This window comes from Electrona antarctica, assembly GCF_951216825.1.
Source record: "Electrona antarctica genome assembly, chromosome: 5".
In the NCBI taxonomy this organism is placed as follows: Eukaryota; Metazoa; Chordata; class Actinopteri; order Myctophiformes; family Myctophidae; genus Electrona; species Electrona antarctica.
The window spans coordinates 60,281,384-60,309,073 of record NC_136810.1 but is presented as its reverse complement, the minus strand read 5'-3'; the positions used below and the strand labels follow the sequence as shown (position 1 = coordinate 60,309,073).

The 27,690-nt window shown below is 45.0% G+C and overlaps 1 protein-coding gene across 1 annotated transcript in view; it reads right to left on the bottom strand.

The window, feature by feature from the left end:
• LOC306923543 (contactin-associated protein-like 2) overlaps nt 1-27,690 on the bottom strand; it is a gene marked incomplete at its 3' end in the record, with an annotated part of 333,896 nt that overhangs the window by 164,498 nt on the left and 141,708 nt on the right. The window contains exons 7-8 of the mRNA XM_079501713.1: nt 16,212-16,396; nt 834-986 (exon numbers count right to left, since the gene is read on the bottom strand). Coding sequence (XP_079357839.1) covers nt 834-986; nt 16,212-16,396 — 338 coding nt within the window. The remainder of the gene's footprint in view (nt 1-833; nt 987-16,211; nt 16,397-27,690) is intronic.

The window sequence follows — 27,690 nt, the reverse complement described above, 5'->3', positions numbered from 1 at the left end:
TCCTGCAGTTTGATAATGCTGTGATTTTACTGATTTTAAGAGCCCAGGTATTTATAATTTAAATTTAAAACACATCGTGCTTCATGGCAGCGTTCAGGTCATGTCTTTCCACAGTGAAAATGTCAGGTGGAATATCAACGGACGACACAAACGTGGTGAGACTGAGAATGGAATAGTGGAATAAAACAGCTGATCTACAAGCTCAAAAGCGTGTAGATCGGCTGTTTCCACCATTCATATGAAGTATAAAGTTATGAAATGAGTTTCTTGCCTGCCGCCACTAGATGGTGCTGTTGGCGCCACGGATTTCAGGCCGCATGGCCCCTATTTGAAGTGACACCACGGGATCATGTCCGGCCGGGGCGCACACGGCAGATACTTTCCTTTTCATCACAAGCGCTGGAAACAGACCTGTGAGGTCGCGATCATTTTTTATTGACCTCCAAAAACATGGATGTTTTGTATGATCAGATCAATCTGAGCTCAATTCCAATACAAAAGGTTATTTGTATTGCAAGTGAAGCGTTGACGGGTGATGATAACGCCAAACGGTAAAAACAGATTATGCTACCGATTGTGCATCCCTACTTTTAGGTTGGCTGATTTTTTTTCTTCCCCACTTCTGCTCTCACACTAGCCGTGTCTGTGGCTTCCCTCTCCGCTCGCCAGTGGCAGCTGGGCTTAATTATCTCGATCAGTGTTCAAACTGTTCTAATTATGAGAGTGTGTGGTTTCTCTTACAAAGCCTCCACTGTCTATCTTCTTGTGGCGGGCCAGGTCTGTGATGTAATGGGCGTGCGTGCGTGCGTGCGTGCATGCGTGCGTGCGTTAACCCTTACAGAGCTCTCTATCTTCTTCCTTCGGGTCAGATCGGTGATGTTGTCTCCGTTGTAGACGATGCTCTCCATGCAGCCTCGGAAGTTCTTCCTTCCACCAGTGTCTCCCCCTAGAGGCTTCACACTGTACGGCATCCCCCCGAAACTCAGCTAGAGAGAGAGAGAGAGAGAGAGACAGAGACAGAGAGAGAGAGAGGACATCCCAAACGGTGTTCATGCCCGTAACTAAAAGCCTCGTTTCGTGCACAGGCTCACGGGCGAATAGACCTAGATTGGGGTCAGCTTTTTTGTCACAACCCTCGTGAGCAGACAGTGATCCAAGCGAGAACACCTGCGTCACTCGTTGAGTCTGAAACGGCTTTGAAACTATGACGAAATTGTTTGTCAACTACCTTTTTTTACACTGACGAAAACTAAATAAAAACTATGCTATAATGACTAAACTACTAAACTAAAGTTGCGTTCACATGAGGTACATGCAAAGATAGAAATATCACAGCATATTTATGGCTTTGTACCGGTATATCCGTTACTCACACGGTCGTTCATCAAGCGTGCGTCTGTAGTGACGTGAGGCGCGGCGGCCCGCGGGGGAGATTGAGAAAAAAACCCATCAACAATCAAGCATGGAGTCTCAACTACGAGCGCTATTGGACCTAGACATTATTTATATGCATTGGAAACAATGGACTAGAAGAAGACACTGCATGTTTTTGTCAGTCAGAACAGGGTGAAAAGATCTTGGAGGGGGAAATAAAAATAAATTTCAGCTACAGCTTTGTAGCTTCGTAGCTTCACGTCGCTGGCTTCCATTGACAATGAATGGTAGACTGTATGTATCTTGTGAATGCACCATTAGACTACATATACTGAAACATTTGAGAGAGACCTGGAGAGAGACACTAGAGAGCCACTTCACTTCCGCTCTGTATTTTCCTCATGATCAGAGCTGCAGATATAACCAACATAGCAACATAACCAGCTTCACAACAACAACAGACACAGGCTAAGATATTGACCCCAGGGGGCCCATGAAGGAGGAAGAAGAAAAAAGTCAAGACGACGGTGAAAAGAAAGGCTCTGTCACAGGAAGAGTAACACCAAGGATTCGTCAGTGATGTCACTGACTGACTGGTTTATAAACAGCTTCAAGTCTGTACTACTTCCGTGTTGCATAATAGTGACATCACGGTTCACTCCTTCTTGGTATCTTTACCATAGCCTTGTGTCAACGTGTGTGTTACTGTGTTCATGCAGCTGCCTGTCAGCAGCACGACATAGCTCAGCTCAGCTGTAGCCTATTTTGTCACGTTCTGTCGCGCTAATTAAACACTAGATGGGATTATTATGTCATTCATGTCAACATTCAAGTACAACTATCAGAAGATGTACCCAGGTAAAGTTTTTTTTTCCATCTGTCCAAAGTCATTTCTGACGTGCACTTATATACAGACATTCATATACAGATTGATTGAAAGTGAAACATACAAATTGATTTAAACATACAGATTGATTGTGTCATTGTTTGGTACAATGACTGAAAAAGGAGAGAGGCCGCACAGCTCGTAGTCACGATGCCATCAAAATCTTTATTTTTCCAACGTTTCGGCAACAAGTTGCCTTCTTCAGGGAATGATTTGGTACAATGACACAAGACGCACAAGACCCACCCCCCCCCCCCGCCCCCTGTACTATGCACAGAGTACTGTCTCATATGAGTATTCCTATACTATCTATGTACACAGTACTGTCTATTATTCCTGTACTATCCACATAGTACTGATCTCAATACACGGACATACGGTACATGCAGCTCTGTTTACACATGCTGTATGAAGAGCCATGGTGGCCATGGGAAGGCCTCACAGACAGATCCATGTCATGGTCTGACCTGTGGAAGATCCCCCAAGCTAGGCTCAGCTTCCTGATCAGAGCAACATATGACACCTCGCCTTGTCCCCGAAACATCCACCAATGGTTTGGTGCCGAAGAGACCTGTCCCCTTTGCAACACCATCAACGCAAGCCTCAAGCACATCCTGTCGGGCTGCAGGACAGCGCTGTCCCAAGGCCGCTACAGATGACGACACAACCAACTTCTGAAAAAGCTGGCAGAGGTGTCAGAGTCATGCATAAAGGAATCAAACAGCAGACCTTCCGCTCCAGGCAGACATACCATCCAGTTTGCGAGGGCTGGAGAGGGTGTCAAACCCTCCCGCCAGAGAGATACTGCAAGACTCCTCTCACCGGGAAATGAGTGGACCATGAGGGTCGACCTGGGGAAGCAGCTCCAGTTCCCCAGGGAGATCGTGGAAACATCGCTGCGGCCAGACCTAGTCATGTGGTCAGAGGCTTGCAAGACAGTCCTTCTGGTCGAACTCACTTTCCCATGGGAGGGAGGTTTGGAGGCTGCTTATGAGCGGAAGCGAGCCAAGTACTCAGACCTGGCGGCAGAGTGCAGGGAGGCTGGCTGGAAAGCTGTTATCTGCCCTGTGCTTGCCTACTCCGGGACATGGGATGCACAGGAGCGGGTCATCGGAAAGACATGAAAGAGCTGGCTGAGGAGGCGGAGAAAGGCAGCTTCTGGCTGTGGCTAAGGAGGAAGCATAAGAGTTGGGGGACAAACACCTAGGGCATCAGCAGGGGGTGGCAGGGAGAGATCCCTGCCACCGCTCCGCCACCATGAGACGTACTGGGGTTAAAGGAGCGAAACGTTGATGAATGGTGGTCCCCAGCTGATGACCCGTTTAGGCCCACAGAGGTGTTCAGTGAGGTGTCACATCACACCTGTTCAAAAGGCACTGGAGGAGGTGCGTCAGGCAGAAATGCCCAGCAGGAATACCAACACCTGTATCTGATATGTACACCCAGCCTAAATGTAATTTACTTTTAGTCATAGGTTGGTCACTGGCACTGCTGGGCACAAAATGAGGACAAAAAAGTATCTATCTATCTGAAATGTTTTAGTTTTAGTTGACTAAATGCTGTAGTCATCTAAATCTACAGTTGACACTAGGGCCTTGATGGCGTCGTAATTGCTGATTTACACTTAGATGCATGCAACTATTTTCGGAGCACAACCAAACATAACAGGACGTGTCTTGTAGTTCTACTGGATCTCATCTCCAATAGTTATGTAAATTAAATAGCACTTCATGTAGACATGGCACTCTATAGTGTATAATTTTCCTTAAGATAGATATTCCACTGTAAAGCTGCGTTCCGCCTTGGATGGTTAGAGCGGCGGGATTACATACAAAGTCAATGCAAAGACGATAGTTGCGCGAACGGGAGCGGCGCGACCTGGCGCAACACAAACGGGACGAACCGATGCGAATATACACATTCAAGTCTGAACGCACCTTTAGGTTCTTAAGCTTACGTAGGATTCATGATGACTATTTTTATGTTTTGATGTATTACGTGGTTGTTTCCTCTTATCTCCTCACAGCTAATATACAGATGCAGTGTGTACAGTGTGCTATCCAGGGGGAGAAGCAGACTTATGGACACGTGTTGGAGCGGAGAGGATGCCCACCAACGACACTGATCATTTTGTGTTAGTCGTTATCATTATCACTCCCTGATATAATTGTACACACCCATGGGTAAACACCAGATTATTGGGTAATACTAAATACTGGGTAAATACCTGCTAATTTTACAATTGGGGAAAGAACATGGTAATGCCATGGAAACAAACCATGCTTCCTTTCACAGTACAGTTACCTGGTAATTGCCAGGTAACATGTTCAAAACATCCTGATGGTCATTGTGGATGTTTAGAATCTACAATTACAGTGAAAGTACAGGGTCATATTATGGAAACAAACCACGCTTCCTTTCACAGTACAGTTCCACCTTTCTTACACGGTAACTTGCAAGGTTTTACCTGTTAATTTACACAGTAAATACCTGGTAATTAACAGTTATTGCCAGTTCAAAATTCAAAGTTCAAAGTTCAAAATACACCCTGATGGGTAATGGGGAGGATTATAATCTACAATTACCAGGTAGGTACATGGTAATATCATGGAAATAGAGCACACTTCCTTTCACAGTACAGTTCCTCCTTTCTTACTGGATACCTATCAGGTAATTACATGGTAGTCGTCAGGAAATTACCTAGTAACAACTGGTAATTTCCTAGTAGGCTACCCATGCGTTTACATGGGTAGTACCCATGTAAACACAGTGATTACAGTTACCATGTAGTACCACCAGTAGTACTACTACCAGTTACCTGGTAGTTGTCAGGAAAATTACCAGTTGTTACTAGGTAATTTCCTGACAACTACCATGTAATTACCTGATAGGTACCCAGTAAGAAAGGAGGAACTGTACTGTGAAAGGAAGTGTGCTCTATTTCCATGATATTACCATGTACCTACCTGGTAATTGTAGATTATAATCCTCCCCATTACCCATCAGGGTGTATTTTGAACTTGAACTTTGAATTTTGAACTGGCAATAACTGTTAATTACCAAGTATTTACTGTGTAAATTAACATGTAAAACCTTGCAAGTTACCGTGTAAGAAAGGTGGAACTGTACTGTGAAAGGAAGCGTGGTTTGTTTCCATAATATTACCCTGTACTTTCACTGTAATTGTAGATTCTAAACATCCATGAGTACCACAGACGAAAAACAGTCTAAGTCCAAATTTCAGACTGACCCCTCCACGAAAAGGCCTTGTTGTCCTGAACCCTTATCTATCATTTATATATTATGGATCAATAGTGTGGACTTAGACTGTTATTCGTCTGTGGTACTCATTGACCATCAGGATGTTTTGAACATGTTACCTGGCAATTACCAGGTATTTACACAGTAATTAGACATTTTCACCACATACATTTCCAAAACGTTAACAGGTAAAACCTTGCAAGTTACCGTGTAAGAAAGGTGGAACTGTTCTGTGAAAGGAAGCGTGATTTGTTTCCATGGCATTACCATGTTCTTTCCCCATAATTGTAAAATTACCAGGTATTTACACAGTATTTAGTAGATTATTACCCAATAATCTTGTGTTTACCCATGGGTGTGAAATTATATCAGGGAGTGATAACGACTAACACAAAATGATCAGTGTCGTTGGTGGGCATCCTCCCTACTCCAACACGTGTCCATAAGTCTGCTTCTCCCCCTGGATAGCACGTCATTATTACACCACCACCCGGACAAATAGCAAAAAAAAAGCCTTGGTAATATCATGGAAATGGAGCACGCTTCCTTTTACAGCACAGTTCCTCCTTTCTTACTGGGTACCTATCAGGTAATTACATGGTAGTTGTCAGGAAATTACCTAGTAACAACTGGTAATTTCCCATGTAAACAGAGTGAATACAGTTACCATGTTATTACCTGGTAGTTGTCAGGAAAATACTTGGTAATGACCTAGTACCTACATACCTATAGTACCTGCAACCAGGGTATCGTGCCTGGTTGCAGATTAAATACTTATAAATACTTATAAATACTACTATGTAATTAGCTGGTAATTACATAGTAAAAACGTATAAATACCTGGTAATTGTCAGGAACATACTTGGTAATTACCTGGCAACCAGTGTGTCATTTACCATATAATTACCAGGAGATTATACAGTAAATAGTTATACATACGGGGTAATACTTGGTAATTACATAGTAATTACTGAGTAATGTATCTGGAAGTTACCATGTAATTACCAGTTAATTAATGGGTAAATACTTATAACTACTACCTGGTTGTTACCAGGTAATACCAGGTACTTACCTATTATTACCAGGTAATTACCTGGTAGTTACCTGGTAATTACCGTACCGTAAAATGAAGGGTTACCAAGTTTTCTTCATAGTGAAATGCACACTGATTGTACGTGAATTTATTATTTCCGTTTTTATTTCAGACTTGCTTGAGGAGCAAACATATGTTCTTGAGGATGGAAGAAAGTGGAATGCAATCCACCTGTCACTTTTCCCTGACAGCGCTGCTCCAGGTGACATTACCCAACCTGTCCCACCTAACAGCGCTGCACCAGCTGATCACTCACTCCCTGTACCTGGGCCCACAGTAAGAGCACACACAGTTGTTGTTTTTTATAAACTAAATGTTTTATCCCACAATTTTGTAACCCATTTTTCCACCCAGTGTCAATTATCTAATGTAATCCTGGGCGCTACACTTCCTCTGCCAACCTGGGGGGGGGGGCAGCGGACTGACCTCATGCTTCCTTCTATGCATGAGGAGTCCAAGCTGCTTCTTTTCACCTGACAGGGGAGAGTTTCCCCGGCTGGACATCGCGTGGAAGGAAGACGTTATTACGACCAGTTCCTTTCCCCTCCATCAGGTGCCCCGGCTGGCCAGGGGGAGGTAGTTTAGAGACCAGGATTACGGCATGTTTTTGTGAGGGTATCTACCCTAGGGGACATGGGGAGAACATGCAAACTCCACACAGAAAGGTCCTTTCGCCAACCCCGCCTCGGGTATGGGCACTGATGACGCAGAGGAGGGAACACGCCCCCAGTGCCCACAGCGTCCCCAGCGGGAATCGAACCCAGGATCTTCTAGCTGTGAGGCGACAGCACTACCTACTGTGCCACCGTGCCCCTAGTTTTTATTTATTGTTGACGAAATGGTCAATACATTTAGTCTTAGTTGTAGTCATCATAGCTTAGTTTTCATTTAGTTTCCATTTTGTTTTCGTCAGTGAAAAAAGGTAGTCGACGAACATTTTTCGTCATAGTTTCTGTCGACAAAATCAACACTGCCTAATTGCTCACTGAGCCGCCGGGCTGCTGCCCCCGAGTGTCCACTGCTCCCGTTACGCCTCATTTCACTGGTATGCAAATATACAGCGACAAACACCACACAGGAGTGTATTATTAGCATGTATCTGGTAATGTAAACATAATGTTTCCCATGGCGATAAAGCTACAGATAATTTAGAGAGAGGAGCCAATGAGAAACAAACCTAACTAGAAAAAGTGCCCTTCTGGGCACAGGTCTCCACCAGGAGGATAGGAGTGTGTGTGTGATGTTTGGCAAAATGTGTGTGTGTGTGTGTGTGTGTGTGTGTGTGTGTGTGTGTGTGTGTGTGTGTGTGTGTGTGTGTGTGTGTGTGTGTGTGTGTGTGTGTGTGTGTGTGTGACGCGGCTCGGCCTGTTGTAGCGCCACCATGAGGCTGATTTGAAAACTGTCAAGTGGCATTTCTTCCAAAGCCTAGTGGGAATATGCATGCACAGTTTCACCACAATCGGACGCTGCATTGAGTAGTTGTGGCGATTTGTACGGGCTACTTCCGAAAAGTTTAGAAGCCAATTGTAGCCAATGAGGGTGGATTATGAGAAATCAAACAAACCCGTCTTGATCACATGAATATGGAGAGCATGTGTACCGATTTGCGCGAAATTTTGATAAAATCTGAAGGAGTAATATTAGAAAATGTGTTTTACATGTCGGCCTCCTGGTGGCGCTATAAAGAGCAGATGTGAAAAATTCCAGGCAAAGGTTTTTCCTTGGCCTATAGGGAGTTGGCATACAAAGTTATCCACAGATCCGTGCAGTTAGAGGTAAAAACCCTTTTCGGCCAGTTATAGCGCCACCATGAGGCTGAGTTGAAAATGTTCATGTCGCATTTCTTCCTCGGCCTAGTGGGAATGTGCGTGCACAATTTCACGGAAATCACACGATGTGTTCATGATTTGCAGCATTTTGTTTGAAACTGAGCACTCCTGCAAACTTTGGAAACCAATCTTAGCCAATCAGGATGGAGTCTGAGAAATCTGAAAGACCAGTTTCGTTGAATGGCTCTAGAGAGACTGTGTACCATTATCATTTTCGTGATGTTTGGACAAAATCTGTAGGTGTACTGTCCAAAAACTGGTTTTGCACAAAGCGGCCTCCTGGTGGCGCTATAAAGAGCAGATGTGAAAAATTCCAGGCAAAGGTTTTTCCTTGGCCTATAGGGAGTTGGCATACAAAGTTATCCACAGATCCGTGCAGTTAGAGGTAAAAACCCTTTTCGGCCAGTTATAGCGCCACCATGAGGCTGAGTTGAAAATGTTCATGTCGCATTTCTTCCTCGGCCTAGTGGGAATGTGCGTGCACAATTTCACGGAAATCACACGATGTGTTCATGATTTGCAGCATTTTGTTTGAAACTGAGCACTCCTGCAAACTTTGGAAACCAATCTTAGCCAATCAGGATGGAGTCTGAGAAATCTGAAAGACCAGTTTCGTTGAATGGCTCTAGAGAGACTGTGTACCATTATCATTTGCGTGATGTTTGGACAAAATCTGTAGGTGTACTGTCCAAAAACTGGTTTTGCACAAAGCGGCCTCCTGGTGGCGCTATAAAGAGCAGATGTGAAAAATTCCAGGCAAAGGTTTTTCCTTGGCCTATAGGGAGTTGGCATACAAAGTTATCCACAGATCCGTGCAGTTAGAGGTAAAAACCCTTTTCGGCCAGTTATAGCGCCACCATGAGGCTGAGTTGAAAATGTTCATGTCGCATTTCTTCCTCGGCCTAGTGGGAATGTGCGTGCACAATTTCACGGAAATCACACGATGTGTTCATGATTTGCAGCATTTTGTTTGAAACTGAGCACTCCTGCAAACTTTGGAAACCAATCTTAGCCAATCAGGATGGAGTCTGAGAAATCTGAAAGACCAGTTTCGTTGAATGGCTCTAGAGAGACTGTGTACCATTATCATTTGCGTGATGTTTGGACAAAATCTGTAGGTGTACTGTCCAAAAACTGGTTTTGCACAAAGCGGCCTCCTGGTGGCGCTATAACAGGCCGTTCTGTAAATGTTGGGGCAGAGGTTCATCGTTGGCATCCAGGGAGTGTGTGTGCAAAATTTGGCATCGACCGGGTTAACGGTGACAGAGATTAGCTGTTCACAGACGGAAGGACGGACGGACGGACACACGGACGGACGGACGGACGGAGTGCAAAACATACTCTCTCCCCATGCCTTCGGCCTGGTGGAGACAATAATTTGGAGAGGGGACCCTGTGAGAAACAAAGCTAATCATTTGGAGAGAGGACATGCTGAAAAACGAACCTAATTGCAAAATAAATGTAGCAGGACAGTGTCTATGAGGTCATTACAGAACAATGGTTGGTCCCTGGTGGTTCATCGGCATCCCCGGCAGCGTTGAGTACCTTCCAGTGCCAAACCTGCACAACAACTGCAGAGTACAAAACTCTGATGTTGGCCTTCAAAGCAACCAACCGTGTGGCACCCCCATATCTTCAAAGTCTGATCGGACCCTGCAAACCATGCCAACAATGCAGGGAAGCTGGACGAACATTCACTAAGAATAGCCAGGACAATGCTGCACACGTCCCAGACTCTTCTCCATTCTTTCTATAAAACTATATGGAATGCACTTCCCATAATAATCAGAACTGCAGACTCACTCCCAACCTTCCGCCGTAGTCTGACAAGTGAAAACCCACCTCTTCAGATTCCATCTTAGCCCGTATGTAGCACTTGCTGTAGCACTTGCCCTAGCCTAGACGGCCTTACAGGTGTATGCAAAGGCTCAACTTATGTAACTTAGCATTTTATGTATACATAGAACTCTATAGTGTATACACATTGTTGATGACAATTTTTATGTATTTGATGTATTACCATGTTTCTTTTTTTTGTTCTTGCTTATTGTAAATCGTTCTGGATTAAGAGCGTCTGTTAATGCCTAAATTGTAGTTGTAAATTGTAATCGCACTTATTTGAACTAATCACAATTATTTTTGCATAATCGTCATAATCGATTCCAAGTTTGGATTTTCCAAAAATAGTGGAAACAGCAAGCTCAAAACGTGTCACGAGTCACAACATGACGCGTTTTGACTGCTGTTTTCACCATTCACATGAAGTATAAAGTTATGAAATTAGGTAAGTTATGTGTGATATCTGCCCCATATGTGCGCCTTCTGTTTACGGAGCCTAAAAGCCAAACAAAATGTAATTTTCATTCATATATTGTTCCCATGTTCACACTGTTTACTGTAGGCCGATATAGCCACGGACGGTGTCCGGGCTCGCTGAGAGCAACACTGTGCATGTTTACTTTGCACACTCATCTATTATCTCCTGTACTGTATGTGCCCATGGAAACAGCTATACATTACCCTTCTTCTTCCTCACTGAAGCCTGTTGGTGAAAATGGACACTGCCTCTCTCCACTGCCCTAGCTACTAAATGAAGGCCTATCTCTTGTCCCAGTTTACTTTAACAAAGCAGGTATTTTTATACACGCAACGAGGATACCAACTATGACCTAGACTTTGTGTGTATGTCTTCATAAAAATGCTGACATCATCAGAGGTGACACGGCCGGGCAGAGTCCAGTCAACATTTTTGTTGGGGACTTTAGAGCAGAGGTTCTCAACCAGTGGTCCAGGGACCACCAGGGGTCCTTGAGGGGGTTCCAGGTGGTCTCTGCAGCTAAATGATGGGATAGTTGGTAACCAAATGGACCAAATGTAACATAGCTTGCTTTTTAATTCAGTTTTGTTCAGACTAAATGGACCCTATAGCTCTTCAACTATCGAGAGAGTAAACTTTAACCTACAATAGTGTATTGTGTGACTGACAGATCTGATTGCAGGAAGAGACACATTTTGTTATAATTGAACATGGAAAGAAAATGGAAACACAATGTGCCACCTTACTTATATTTGTATTTGCAGTGAGTCCCAGCCCTACTATTAAGTTCACAATAGTCTTTCAGCCTATTAATAAAGCTATGTATTTTTATCATGTGTATGGCGGAGAACTTTGAGCCTTCAGATTTGTTTTACTTGTATTAATAGTGCCAAATCTCCTTGCAGCGAGCACCCCCCCACATCCCCCCCCCCCCCCCCCCCCCCCCATCATGGCACTAAACATGAGCCTCATGGACATCTGTGCCAAGACAATTAAGACACCCCCCTGGGAAGCATTTTCAAAAGTCTGCAGGTAATCTATCAATTCCTGGAGCACGTCCACATATGGCCAGCTGTACAACCACATGCAGAGTGAAGTCTGGGAGACGACTGGGGTTGAACACACTGACGGCTGGGAGGATGAACACAACATGACAATAAACAGCAGATCAAATACTTAGAAAGAAGAAAAGAAAGGCAGGGTAACTTTTTTTTTTCTTCTTATTTGATCTGCCCAACACATTGTGTTTATTGTCATGATTTGTCACGAGCCGAGTTGGCTTTGTCCGCGGTGTAAACGTCTTTAAATAAATACTTTTTGAAAAGCCTATGAGGGAAAATGAATGGGGAATTATTTCCTGGGCTTGAAAGGGGGCGGGACTGCGACGCTCTATAGGGTTCAGTGTTTATTTCGTCTAATACTAACTAAAATATATTTTAGTCGATTAAATCAACTGTAGATTTAGTCGACTAAAATCGTATGATATTTAGCCGACTAAAACTAGACTAAATGGTAAATGGTGCATTTATATAGCGCCTTTATCCAAGGCGCTTTACATAGATTGTGCATTACATTCACCCATTGTAACACTAAAACATTCAAGGTGACTAAAATGTGACTAAATTAAAACTATTCAAAAGACTATGACAAAAAGTAAAATCAAAATTTGCTGTCAAAATCAACACTGCTACCCCTGTTCTATTGCATCAAAGCTCCCCAGCATCTGGTGCCTGCTTGACAGTGAGAGTACAGACTACACTGTACTGTCTGGCGCACACACACACACACACACACACACACACACACACACACACACACACACACACACACACACACACACACACACACACACACACACACACACACACACACACACACACACACACACACAGGCCTTTACCCATCTACAGTATCTCACACCATCTGCTCTGCTTTGCTTTCCACAGACAGACCCTGCAAGTTCTGAAAGCTTTGACAGAAACCTGCACCGTGAAGCAGCTTATCTTTTGTTTAAATGCCAGACTGAATGTTGTGCAGAAGCAGGTGGTGGTGATGATCTGTAAAAGTGACAGGGCTAATATACAGCTCCTGAGTGAAAGCTGCTGCTGCAATAACACCAGCGTTATCAGACATATGCTACCAGTGCCATGTGTAATTGTGTATTGCTTCAGGGGAAATGCACGCTCAAGTCAGACAGTCTTTAAGGGTTCATGTCATTTTAATGACATGAAACATGACATATCCACCTTACGCTTTGTTGGCATGGAGATGGTCCCTCTGCCACCCAGAGGCGGAAACCATGACCATCTCCTTAAGAGACATGAGGCATATTGGATCTTCACTTGCGACACCCTAGCCCCAAAAGGTTTAAATGATGAATTCTTACTAAATGTGATGTTGTGAATTTTGAGGTTTTCTCACCGCTGGGGTTTTTGATACTTTATTTATTTTCTGGATTGTTTTGATATCTTGGTTCTATTCTGTTTTATGTCCCGCTGTCATTGTGTGTGATGTCAATGTTGTATATTTTGGAGTACAGACCCTTATACCTGTAATTTATTAGGTCTGACCCCCAGTACATGTATTGGACATTATGCCCTCCAGGGACATGTTTATTTAAATATAATTGTCCAATATTCATTTATTGCCTCAGTCAGTACACTTAAAAGGTTTTCAATTTTCATTGTATATATTGCCTTTACTATACTGATTGATTTATTCTATTGTAGCTATCTTATTCTATTTGGTGTATATTTATAAATGTTCCTTTTATCATGGAAACAATATACCACCTGTACTCACCTGTGGGCAGTCCCTCTCCATGGTAACGGATTGGTGTGGGGCAAGAGGAGAGGCTGGTCTGATAGGCCTATCTCACAGCCCCCTGTCCACGCCCACTTCCGGTAGATAGTGGTGTCATTTAACATTAGGCATTTACACTTTTTTTCTCTGGAGAACCTAAGTACATTTCCTAATGTTAAAATGTCAAAGACCGATAATAATATGAAGAAAACACAATGGTATAACAACTCAAATAAGTAGAATAAACCTTACCTTTACAAAACGGTAGTTTGTGGCTTGTGAAAATACCTCTTTTAACATGGAAGCCTATGGACCGCAAAAAAAATAACACCACTATCTCCAAAAGGGGGCATAAAAAGGGGGCGGGGAAATGCTGTGAGATAGGCCTATTTCCATGTGAGATTCAAAAGCGAAAGTAGCAGAGCCTTAATGCAGGGCAGAATCATAGAAGCAGTAAGGCTATGGACTTGGGTTGTAGTCAGCTCCTAAATGCCATTCCAATCTCCACTCATGACAATGTGCTTCCAAGAATACTGTAATATTCTATCTCCACCTCTAATGTCTCTGTAGAGACACCGAAGTCTGACGTAATTTGGGAGGGAGGAGAGAGGACTTCATGGAAGTTAAGAAAGGTCTTGTGAATTCGTATAGTACAGTATTTTATGACAACATGAAGTTCATTAAAAACAAGAACCGCTAGTGTTTCCACTTTCTGGTTCAGAAGCAGCTGAGAGGGAGGCAGAGTAGACAGCCATTATCTGCGTGCGTGCATGTGTGCGTGTGTGTGTGTGTGTGTGTGTGTGTGTGTGTGTGTGTGTGTGTGTGTGTGTGTGTGTGTGCGTGAGTGAGTGAGTGAGTGAGTGAGTGAGTGGGTGAGTGGGCGTGCGGTAATGCTTCACTGGTCTCAGTAATTACTAACCAGGGGCAAACACAACGAGACCTCTGACATGGTTGCTGACTGTGTCACACACACACACACACACACACACACACACACACACACACACACACACACACACACACACACACACACACACACACACACACACACACACACACACAGGTAATGGCTGTCTACTCTGCCTCCCTCTCAGCTGCTTCAGAACCAGAAAGTTAAACACTAGTGGTTCTTGTGTGTGCGCACATGCAAGCGCACATGTATGGATTTTCCTGCAGAGGTCTTAAATGGTCAGCTTTACTTTAATTGGAGCATAGTTACGTTTTCCATGCACACAAGCATGCACCCACACGCACAAACGTGCACACACACACACACACACACACACACACACACACACACACACACACACACACACACACACACACACACACACACACACACACACACACACACACACACACACACACACACGCAGGTTGTACATTCTAGAATCAATGTATTTAGTTCCACTCATGTATGTTCCATCATGCGTGCATTAATTATAATTATGTATGTTTTATGGATTTGGTGTCGAACACAAGAGTATAAAATCCTATATGATCACACTGTTCACAAAGAGTATACAACTAATATCTGATATCCTATCAAACTGTTCATAAGAGTATACAAACAATGTCTGATGTAAACTGGTCACAGACCAAACTAACAATGGATGTGGAGATACATTTTAAAGCAAAGACACCACACGTCAGGGTTATTAATGACAAACATCACACTCGTGTGATGTACAGTAGTCAACGAGTTCAGGCAGATATGCTCGAGAGATTTATGTGCATGTGCACCGAGGCCACAGCAGTGGGTGGACATTCTGGGGTTCCACAGATCCAAAGCCCATTCATATTTCATATTTCAGAAAATATTTATATTAATTATTTTAAGCCTGGAACCAAGTCATCCATGTTCATAAAATTCCACCGTAAACATGTTATGATCTACTTTGTGTCAAGAAATTCCTTGCAGGTGATTATTTTTCTAAGTGTTCTCAAACTCTAAAATAAACATCTGCAAGGAATTGCTCAGAATTTCTTGACAGGAAGTAGGTCATAACATGTCTATTGTGGATTTTTATGAAACAAACACTTTGCAGATAGAAAGAGGATAATTCAAGCTTTTCATACAGCTGCGATGTTGGTGAGTTTGACGTCGTTTGACTTTTCTGTTTGGATGTATGGGCTGTCAATGGCAAATTAACTTATGGCAAGATGGCTGCGGCCTGCATAAGGCCAATGGTATGCTAGTGTCCAGTTCCGGCTCTTCCATATGCCCAGTCCAGATCCACTCACCTCATAGTCCAGGTCCAGGTTGTCGAACTCTCCGTTGGTCCTGAAGTGCTGTGTGTGCGTATCGAGTCCAGATCCACTCACCTCATAGTCCAGGTCCAGGTGGTGGAACTCTCCGTTGGTCCTGAAGTGCTGCGTGTGCGTATCGAGTCCAGATCCACTCACCTCATAGTCCAGGTCCAGGTGGTGGAACTCTCCGTTGGTCCTGAAGTGCTGCGTGTGCGTATCGAGTCCAGATCCACTCACCTCATAGTCCAGGTCCAGGTGGTGGAACTCTCCGTTGGTCCTGAAGTGCTGTGTGTGCGTATCGAGTCCAGATCCACTCACCTCATAGTCCAGGTCCAGGTGGTGGAACTCTCCGTTGGTCCTGAAGTGCTGTGTGTGCGTATCGAGTCCAGATCCACTCACCTCATAGTCCAGGTCCAGGTGGTCGAACTCTCCGTTGGTCCTGAAGTGCTGTGTGTGCGCATCGAGCGTGAAGTTGACGTTGCGTCGGTACCGTTCCATCACCACCGAGTGCCAGTGGGCGTCGTCCAACAGGCTGCCCGTCATCACAGAGGTGTGGCCTAGGATGGAGCCATGCTGGTTACTGCCTGTTGACGGACCAATGAGGAAAGAGGGGGAGGTGTTACTGCCTGTCAATCAGCAGTGAGTGACACATTCAGTGACACCCGAGTAGTACTGTAGGGCATCCCAAATTCAATATTTTGATAATGCTTTGCCTTTTTTTCCGAGGGCACTGGGGGGTGTGGCACGCCGCCATTTTGTTTACGTCATAGGGTTAGGGTTGTCAGAGGGCTAGGGTTGGGGACATGTGTGGGCTTGTCTGTGACCCCCCTGTGGTGCGGGTGGGGAGACGGGGTAATTATATCATTGGATATTGTAGGAGGGGGTCCCCCTCATCCTGTATGGCAGGAGACACTGGTGTTATTTGAATGTGTATTCCACTTAGTGATTTCCCCTGTCTGTGGAGGGTCCGTCTTGTATGCTTTTAGTCTACCGTTTGTTAGTCAATCTGAGCAGAGCAGTTGATTCCTTATAGACAAAACTCAATTAGGACTGTGACATAGAGTGACATCATTGTTCGTATTTGTTTGATTATATTGGTTTGGATTGGCACAACTTGTTTGTTTTTTTAACATTTGTTTACCTGGTGACAGCAGTTACTGTCAACTTCTTATAGTTAATAAGTTAATTACAGACTGCCGTAGCTATGCGTGAAGACTCACAGCTTCCCATATAATAGCTCTGAGTTCGAGGGGAAGTCAGGCAAGAAGTCAGATTACATTATTCTTCTTCTTCTTCATTTAGTTTCTGGCAGGCTTGCAGACTACGTGCAATGCTGCCCTCCACAGTTCGGGGGTATAGCTCATTTACAATGTCTGTGTCACCTTCCATTCCGACGCTTGCTCATATTTTCGCGTATAGCCCAGTAGAGTGGAGATATTTCAGCACTGCTTTACCAACACATTCTGTTTTGTCCTGTTCTGTGCCAATTCCCAGAATTGACTGTAGAGAAAACCTTGTAACTCCCAGGTCATAGAGTTCAATAAACAGCTGTTGGCGTTCTTTTGCATATTGATTACAGGCTAAGATTACATGCTGCACTGTTTCTGGACTGCCACAGTCACACATCCCGTTGGGATGTTTACCAACCACACTTAAGCTGCTGGCAAGCCCGCAGTGCCAAAGTCTGAGTCTTGTTAGGACAATGTCATCCCTTCGCCCAGATATTAATTTCCACCTCTTAATTTTAATAGATGTCTGTATAGAGAAGAAGTGCCGACCTTTGTGCTCTTCTGCCCACTCAATCTGCCACTGGTACTCGAGCTTGTCTTTGCATACACTGTAGCACTCACGTTTGCCGTGTGGGATATTCAGGTCCACATTTTCCCTCAACAGGGACTCCTTAGCCAAACTGTCAGCCCTTTCGTTGCCTTCGACTCCTGAGTGGCTAGGCACCCATGCAAAGCATACCTGGCACCCTGAGCTCTCCACTTTGAGCAACCAGCACAGACACTCCAGTACCAGGTCTGGGCGGGCACTGGAGTCTCCGTCCCTTAGGGCCAGCTGGGCAGCCGCAGAGTCAGAGCAAATTATACTATTTGTTGGCCTAGCATGTTCAATCCACTCTAGCGCACACTGGATTGCTCTCAGCTCAGCAGTGAACACTGACAGGTTGTCTGAAATACGGATGCTCTGCTGGAGTTGGCCCCCGGGAACCTAAACCCCTAGTCCTGTTTTACCTGAAATAGGGTCCTTAGAGCCGTCTGTGTATATCTGTTGGTACTGATCAAAACCCCATAGAAATCTGTCCACCTGTTCACACGACATGTTTTTGCTATTCTCCAGGAGAGTCAGGTCAACCTCTGGATCAGGGAGCTGCCAGAACGGGACCGGGGACCAAACATGCCCAACCACCCCATTTTGCCCCAGCCCAATGTTCGCTGCTTTTTGTTTAGTAGATTGAAAGAAGTTAGACTTCATTTCGTTTCCAGAGAACTCCCATGACTCCTCCAGCATGCACTTTACTGCAGAGCTGTATATCATGTCATTTAATTTTGTCCAGTAGTGGAGCCCCAGTTTATCCCTCAGGAAGATGACATTATTGGAAGTAGGGATGGTTGCTCTTACTTTGACGAGCTGTGTAGACTCACGGTTGTGAATGGTTTACAACGCGTGATTTCTTTCTACGAACACTTTAAGACGTAGACCCGCCCTTGGTGACGCCCCGCGCGTCTGATTGGCCAGAGCTGGCGGTGCCCTGTGACAGATGATGACAGGTGATAGAGACACACGGGGACTACAAATTTCACCCCCCAAATGAGACAGCGGCCCCACTTCTGGTCCGTTTCAACTGTGTACTGCAGCTGCCAATGCAATCCCTATGAGAGGCATCATAAAATACCCTAATTTCACTGGTTCATTACTGAGGCTATAGCGATTTTTTTTGTGTTCTAATAAAGTGTCCCATATGTTTAATTTGTCCTTTTCAATGTCACATACCTGCCATTTCAATATACATCCTACAATGTACTATAATATACTCCATCAGTTTGTGAAAAGTGCTAGCATTGTAAATCTCAAGTCAAAGTGGTCGCACGGTATATACGTCACGGATGCATCCCTTGAGGTTTTCAATACCCAGATATATTTGTTGTATTTCGTTTTATATGCTATGTATTTGTTGAAAATGATCTAAACAGCATCTTGCAAGTCTATTATTAATACTCATCTGGAGAATTCACTAGGTAGTTGAAAATGTCAGGATGTCACTCCTCCATTTAGCTTGGTTATTTTCCCATGCAACTATTCAGCAAAATTAATTATACAACAAGTTGACAGTGGTAAAACACACCGTCGGAGCTCCGTGGTAGGTAGAACATATATAGTAATCCTGTGACATGTTCAAAATATAGACATGAATAACAAAGTCAGTCGGGATCGGGATGTATATTGAGAATTCCACTCTTCAGTGGAATTATCGGCGCTCGTAGCCTCGTAAAGGCAGTGACGTCCCGTAAAAGCGACAGGTTCTCTGTCTGCCGTCAACCCTCTGCTCCGTTAACATTATGGGTAACTCATTCAAGTGGTAAATTAAATGTGAAATACATCCTCTATTGAGAAAACAACAATATAATGTTTACAAAGACACTTCATACATTTGGAAACATATTTTTATTCAAATCAATATAGTCTTCAGTTAATTTCATATTATTTTAAAAGTAGGCTAACTACAGTTGAATTTCAATGGACTTCTATGGACTGGCCTGCAGTATCCGTGCCAACGGACCAGAAGTGGGGACGCTGTCTCATTTGGGGGCGTGAAATTTGTAGTCCTCGTGTGTCTCTATAGTATTCTAAAGGCACAGATGACGCTCCAGAATTAAAGGCAAACAAATATTGTTTATGCGGTTTGCTTTGATTGAATGAATTGTGATTCGATCTGGGTGGTCTAATAAATAAAGTGTTTGTGGTGATTAGCGTGTGTCCGTATTTACTAATATTGTTTACGCGGTTTGCTTTGATTGAATTGTGGTTTGATCACAATGTTGGGTTTTCTAATAAATACAGTGTGTCCGTATTCGGTCTAATACTACAAAGGATAAAGCTGAAGGGAATAGTATAACAAAGTCCCTTTTTACAGTACAATAATGTTTCATGTTTATGTTGACATCTCTAGCGTGCTTTCTTATGGATACTGACGGTGAACATAAGTTCACCGTCATGAATCATGTCATGATTATGATTGTCATGCGGCGACGAGGGTAATAACTTTTGCCTACAGATGCACACATGACGTAAACGTAAGCCATAGTTCACCGTCATGAATCATGTCATGATTATGATTATGTCATGCGGCGACAGTTAATGTTGGCGTTTTAATATTATTATCACTAAATCGCTAACGTTTTAATATTATTATCGCTAAGCAGCTTAGCCTAAGCTTCTCCCTACTTCTCTCCCTACTTCCTCTACTCTTCTTCTGACAGCAGCAGCATAGCTAGCCAATAAGAGGCAGGCGGGCCGTGCGGGGCGTCACCAAGGGCAGGTCTATGTCTTAAAGCGTTCGTAGAAAGAAATCACGCGTTTACAACACCCCCCTTTGGTTTTATGGGTAGTGCGAGATGCTTATGGCACCGTGTGCCCCCCGTCATCCATGACACACACGGTGTGAGACCTTACATTCTATAATTTGTATTGCTTGATTGGGGGTAAAAATGTGTATGTTAAACCAGCGTGTAACACATATTTTTTGTGTGGAAGCATCAGTTGCACAGGGGTGTAAATAGAATTGCTTGTAAATAGCTGGGGGAAGCACTGTTGCATGGAGGGTAATTGGGGGAGCGCTGCAGTGGGAGTCAGGATTTTTTTAGTTTAGTTTAGTTTATTTGATCATCTTCACAGTAACAAAACAACTTATTCGTTAACACACGGTTACATAACCAAAAAGAACTGGAGGTGATCAAAAGGAATAGGCTGAAGCTGAAAGCTTATAAATGCCTATCCTACGAACATCAAAATAAAATAAAAATCCTCACGTATCCTCACATACCCCACCCACCCCCGTGTCACCATAGAGATCCACCAGGATCACTATAAATTAATTACCATAATCATCATCATCATCATCATCATCATCATCATCATCATCATCATCATCATCCTCATAGGTTAAATATGTTATATACAAATGAACTTATGATATACTGTATTTAGCCAAAAGGATATGCTTGAATAGTATCTTGAATCGAGAGATGTGTCTGCTGTGTTTCACATCCTCAGTCAAGCCATTCCATATTTTAACCCCACAGACAGAAATACACATGCTCTTCCGGGTGGTGCTAACACAAGGTTGTTGAAAGTTTAGGTCCCATCTTAACTGATATCGTCCCTCCCTATCCTTGAACAATTTTAGGATATTCACAGGAAGTTGTTTATTCCTTACTTTGTACATAATTTGTGCCGATTTAAATTCAACTAAATCTAATAATTTCAGTGTGGAAGACTTTAAGAACAGTTCATTTGTAGGATTATAGTAACCTACCTTATGTACTATTCTTAATGCTCTTTTTTGCATTATAATTAAAGGCTGTAGGTTGCTTCTATAGGTGTTTCCCCACACCTCCACACAATATGTCAGATATGGTGATATTAGTGTGTTATATAATGTAATCAGTGACTTATAATTTAGTATATGTCTGGTTTTGCCTAGTACACCAACACTTCTAGCTAATTTAGAACGGATTGGTGCATGGTGGGTAAATATAATTGTTTGTAAAGTAGGTGTCTAGGACAAATAAAGAGGATAGTGCACGGAGGTGCGGCCAGGGCTACTGCGGGAGGTTTGCACATGTGCAGTGTAAACAGGAACTGCGATGATGAAGTGTTCCAGCAGAGGTGCTAGATAGAAAGCTCATAACTTGTGATGTAAATAATGAGATCCAGAACAGTTGAGAATTAAACAGCAGCCACCCTTCCCTTTTCAAATGTTTTATATCATCCACAGCACTTGAATGAACAGTATCCATGTTCCTTTTGTCATTTCACAAAAATAAAAGTTTGACACATGTACTAATTAAAGAACATGGAAAATCCACAAAAGAAAATATACAAAAACATTAACATAAATGTACTTGTCCTTTATCTTTCAGTCTGTTATACACAACATTTTTTCCACAGTTATGAAATTGATATACTTTTTAAAATAAAAACAAAATCAACTTTGTACTATTCTCTTTTTGTGATATCCTTTTTATTATTTCAGTTCAGGGTCAGCAACTCTCATGTACCTCTAGCACCTCTGCTGGAACACTCCATCATCGCAGTTCCTGTTTACACTGAGCATGTGCAAACCTCCCGCAGGAGAGTGGGCCGCACCTCCGTGCACTATCCTCTTTATTTGTCCTAGGTAGGTGTCAAGGAAGCTCTGAGAAGGAAGTGAAGTGGTCACGTGACTGGGCTGCGCCATGACACTGTCATGGACACTTTCATGGGAGCCAAACTACCCGGAAGTTTGGCAGAATGCACTGGAGTCAATGAGAGCTCAGTGACCAGCTCATGAACAAACATTATTTATGAACAATTGAGACCTTTTGTAAAGTAATCACTTCTGGAAAATAACAGAAGACATGTAACACATTATTGTCTGCTGTGTTGTTATTCGATGTGTACACTGTGCAATTGTTATAGAGGTATGGTATCTAAAGAGCACAAAGTACCTTTCTGAACGCACCAAGTATCGCGAGACTTCCCACCGTTTCCTGCCTGGCAGCCAAATCTTGCGATACTTCCGAGCCAGAAACGACAACTGCTGCTGTTTAGATCCTTAGATAAAATTATATACTGTGCACATCGAAAAGTAAGTGATTAGAAAACAACCTGTGATATGTCTTCTGTTATTTTCCAGAAGTGATTACTTTACAAAAGGTCTCAATGTTAGTTATGAGCTGGTCCAGCCGGCTCCATTCACTGCCATGTATTCATTGCACTTCTGGTGTAAGTTTGGCTCCCATAAAAGTGTCCATGAAAGTGTCATGGCGCAGCCCAGTCACGTGACCACTTCCCTTCCTTCTCAGAGCTTCCTTGGTAGGTGTAGGGAAGTACCGTTGCATGCTGGGTAAATGGGGGAGCGCCGCAGTGGGAGTCAGGATTCCCTGACACACACAGTGTGAGACCTTATGTACTATATTTTGTAATGCTTGATTGTGGGTAAAAATGTGTAACAAATATTTTTTTTGTGTGGAAGCATCAGTTGCACAGGGGTGTAAATAGAATTGCTTGTAAATAGCTGGGGGAAGCACTGTTGCATGGAGGGTAATTGGGGGAGCGCCGCAGTGGGAGTCAGGATTGGTGCATGGTGGGTAAAATTTTGACTTAGTAAATATTTTACATTATAGTGTGACAAAACATGATATATATATAATGTGATACTAGTTGTAAAGAGTTACACGTATACTTTTTTAAAATTGATAGGCCTACAAAATAGCAGATCTACATTCTCACAATGTATCACTCGCTCATTAGTTAATAGTTTGGTCTCCTATATTTTGTATTGCTTGATTGGGGGTAAAATATGTATATGTTAAAACAAGCACGCAGATATTTGTATTGAAAAATACTCACTCAGTGTGTTGCTCACTGCTTAGTGGTTACACCATGTGTACTAATTTGTGAATAAACCTTTCCCCATAACTTACATAATATTACGCATAAAACTCTGGGATAATATAAGTCTACAATAGGATAGATAGAAAATAACGTTAACAAAAGGTAATTTTTGTTTTAGACAAAAATGATAATAGTACTTTTCATGAGTACTTAAAGACACTTTAGATGTTGTGTTGGAGGTATACACCAAACCTGTTGGGGGCCCGGCTTTGATGAGCTGTGTAGACTCATGGTTGTGAATGAGTTTACAGTACCCCCTACGGCCTTCTGGGTAACACGACATGCTTACGGTACCGTGTATCAGCCGTCACCCCCTGTCACTCATGGTGCGAGACTTTTTGGATTTAGTAAATATTTTACATTATAGTGTGACAAAATATGATATAGACATGTGATACCGGTTATAATTAGTTATATACTTTTTACCGTGTGAACACATATGTGAATGAATCTTTCCCTCCTATCTTACCGTACTGTAAATGAAATGCTTATAAAGTAGGTGCATGGAAGTAACCATTGCATGCTGGGTAATTGGGGGAACACCGTAGTGGGAGTCAGGATTGGCGCACCCCTTCTTTCAGTCAGAGATCTTATTTTATTTAGTAATGATATCGCAGGATGTTGAACAATACATGAGTAGCAACATGTTTAAGGACAAAGATGCTTGCCTGAAAATACATACGTTGTACTAGTCAAGACATCGATAGAGACATTTTTATTTTATTTTATTTATATGACACTTTCAGTTTATCTAAGCTCATCTCGCTCAAGAATCGCCTAAGGGTGGCGCCATTTCCATGGCGTAAACACAGAACATTCCATATACTCACGAAACAATATTTGATTGGGTCGTGCAACTGTCTGTCACGGTGTGGCTGCCGGTTCCACCCGGAGTCCTTAAAAGCAGCCCACCAACCGGAAGACAACATTCCTGCTTTTTTCTGTGTGTGATACAGACGTTCTTTCTAAGACTACCATAATACTCCGTTGAAAGTTGTATTCCCCTTGGACGAGTGCTCTCACTTGTACCCTGGAATTCGCGGTGAAAACCCGGTGGTCTTACACTCACGAACGAAGAAGCGAAACGTAAGTTTCCATAGGGCTTTTGTTTATTAGAGCCGAGAGGCCGTTCTTGAACATAGCCCTGCTAACGTTATAAACGCTAGCTTAGCTTAGCTTAGCCTAACCAGTGTCGGAAGACCGTACGTTAGCCGCGAAGCTCCGTCTGGCCCTCGGAAGAAGAGCCAGCCGGCAATAGACGAGCCACAGCCGCTCGTCGGAAAGAAGCCCTCAGCCCAGTGGCCTGCAGAAGTCTCTCAACCCGCGCTGCTCTGCCACGGTGAGTTGAACAGCCTCCGTTTTGCAACCTCAGATTGTTAGCTCAGTTTTCCCCTGTTTCTCCGTTCTACCGTCGGAAACTGTTTAGGGACCTTACTAGCTAACACGCAGTTTACAGACTCTCTCTCAGCCCACGCTGAACCACGCTCTTTCCCGCTACGCTGTGTCGCGAGACCCCGTTAGCTAGGAAGCCCCGCTACAAGAAGCACAGGCTTCCAGAAGGCCTTGCGGCCTACCGCTAGTTCGGCAACATGCCGCTGCTCTGTGTCGGAAGACCCTAGCTACTAGCTAGCTACTATCTAGCGGCCCTTTTAGCTACTTATAGCCTCCCTAGCTACTTTCGGATACTTCTGTTACCTCTAGCTACTGTAGGCTACCTTTGGCTTTGTTTGTGACTATTTGTAGCTATCTCTAAGCCGCTTCTAGCTACATCTAGCGACTTTGTAGCTGTTTACTAGCTACTTCTAGCTACTTATGGGGACACCGCGCTTGGCCTACAAGACCGTTTCCTTGTGTCGGAAGACCCTGGTTAGTTTTCTAGCCTTAACTACACCTCAGTGGACGGTTGAAAAACTACACTAGGCAACATGGCTACTGGCGGTGACTCTACACAGCGCAACCAGGCCCAGGAGGACCGTCAGCGTGTGTGCTTCAGTCGCAGCTGCGACAGAACCCTGGCAGCAGACGACCCGCACACCTCGTGCATGTTCTGTTTAGGCCTTGAGCATGCTCGTCAGGCCTTTGAAACACATGGTTACTGTCCATGCTGCCTTGTCCTCTCTACTAAGGACAAGGGTCGCCGCCTCTCACGTGTCGGAGCGCACTTCAGGAGGATCCTCAGCGCTGATGACCCCATCCGGGGTCCCGACGGAGATGGAGGTTTCGACCTCAGAGCTGGCCTCTCCTGTGCGGTCGTTGACCCTTGGCCTACCCTTCCTCCCCCCAGTGGGAGGATCCCTGCCAAGTCCAGCTCCACTGTGACCAAGCCTCGGGCCTGCCCCACGGCGACAGTCACAAGGCGTGATTTGGACCGTGGGTCTAAATCACCAGCCAGGAAGGCGGCGAAGAGGGCCCCATCCCCCCGTCACCGGAGGGAGCCCCGCAAGGACGCCAACCCCAACCGGCGCCTAGACGTCGCCAGCTGGCCGCGTCCTTCACCAACGCTTGGACTGACAGAGCCAGAAGGGCCCGCAGTCCTGATACCTACTACAGCTCCACTGGCGCTGCTAGAGCCGAAACGGCCCGCAGCCCCGACCGTGGTGTCTATTCCCCACAGCGTCTCAGTGACACCTGGGGCGAGGAGATGGATGAGGTGGATCCTCGAGACGACCTGCCTTCATACCAGGACCCTCCAGAGGATTACACGGTCTTGGACGAAGTGTACTCGTCCAACGAAGAGGACGACTACGACGGGACAGGAGATCTCGGGTCCCCTGACCCCGATCTCGTCCTGGACCGTGGCATGCCCTTCGGTGACCTGCCGGACACCGACCGAGCGTACCCAGACAACCTTCCTCCACTGGATCTCCTCCCTTTGGACAAAACGGACATCGTGGAGGTGTTCATGGTGGCGGCCATCAGGTGTGGCCGTCCATGGCCAACACCAGCGCCCCCACCACCGGAGGAGGAAGAATGGGGAGCACGCCTCAGACAGACCGTCAAGCCGGCTCCGCGAGCCAAACTTCCCCTGGCCCAGGGTTTCAAAGCCCATCTGACGGCAATGTGGAAGGAGCCACTGACGCCACTCCCCATGCCACGCCGCATGGGCCTCTCCCTGGATACAGAGGACATGCCCACGGTGGGCCTTGACAAAATGCCGACCATCGACAGAATCATGGCGGCCTTCCTCCTAGACCCCTCCTCCTCCTATTTCACCCCGCTGTCTAAAGACCCGGTCCTGACAGATAGGAGGGACAGGGAGGCTTCCGCAGCCAATGGGAGGCTCTACACCCATATGGCGTCGGCCGGCAAGCACCCTCCTGTTACAGGGGTCCCTTACGAGCCTGCTGCTGGAAATGGGGGACTCCCCATCTCCAGCGCAGCTGGTCGAAATTCGCCGTCTCCACGACGAGTCCGTCGACTTCGTCCACACCGTCACAGAGCAGGTGGGAAGGGCCATGACCCTCTCCATCATGGCGGAGAGAGACAGGTGGCTCGAGGTCTCTCCGGACCTACCAGCGCGAAGCTCTGGAAGGCGGCCATCAAGCCTGGTGGCCTCTTCGAGGGAGCGCTGGAGGAGCTGGCATTGACCTGGGAAGGCCAGAAGAAGGATCGTGAGACCCTTGCTGCCTATGCTGCTCCTGCTCAGACAACGCGCCAGCCCCCGCGCCAGTTCTCCTCCACACCGGCACGCCAACCCCAACGCACCGGCGGCGGTAGGGGTGGCCGCTCTGGCTCCAAGCCCTGCCAGGAGAGGGCAGGAGGCCAGCAGGCACCTACCGGTGCCCCGGCCAACACCTCCAACCGTGACAGACGCCCGGCAGGGCGTGGCCGTCGCGGGCCCCCACCTCATGGCCCCAGACGTGGCCAGGGCAGGGGCCGTAGGGAGCCGCAGAGCAAGTGACACCGTCCCCGTCTCAGGGGAGACGAGACCAGACGTCTCCCCTCCCCCCCCGAGCCTGGATTTGAGTGTTGTGGCCACGGATCTCACACTCAGACCGCCCAGGAAGAGGCGGAGGCTTGCGACGCAGGCCATCACCACGGGTGGCCCTGCAACCTATTGTCCAAGTGTTGTTGTTTCCAATGTTGTCAAATGTTTTCCTGTAATAAAGGCTATGCCATTAAAAACAAAACAACAACAACAACATCGGAGGGACATGAACCCACTGCCAGGAGTAGCCCCGGGGCTCTCCGAAACAGTGGGATGGGACTTTGGCCT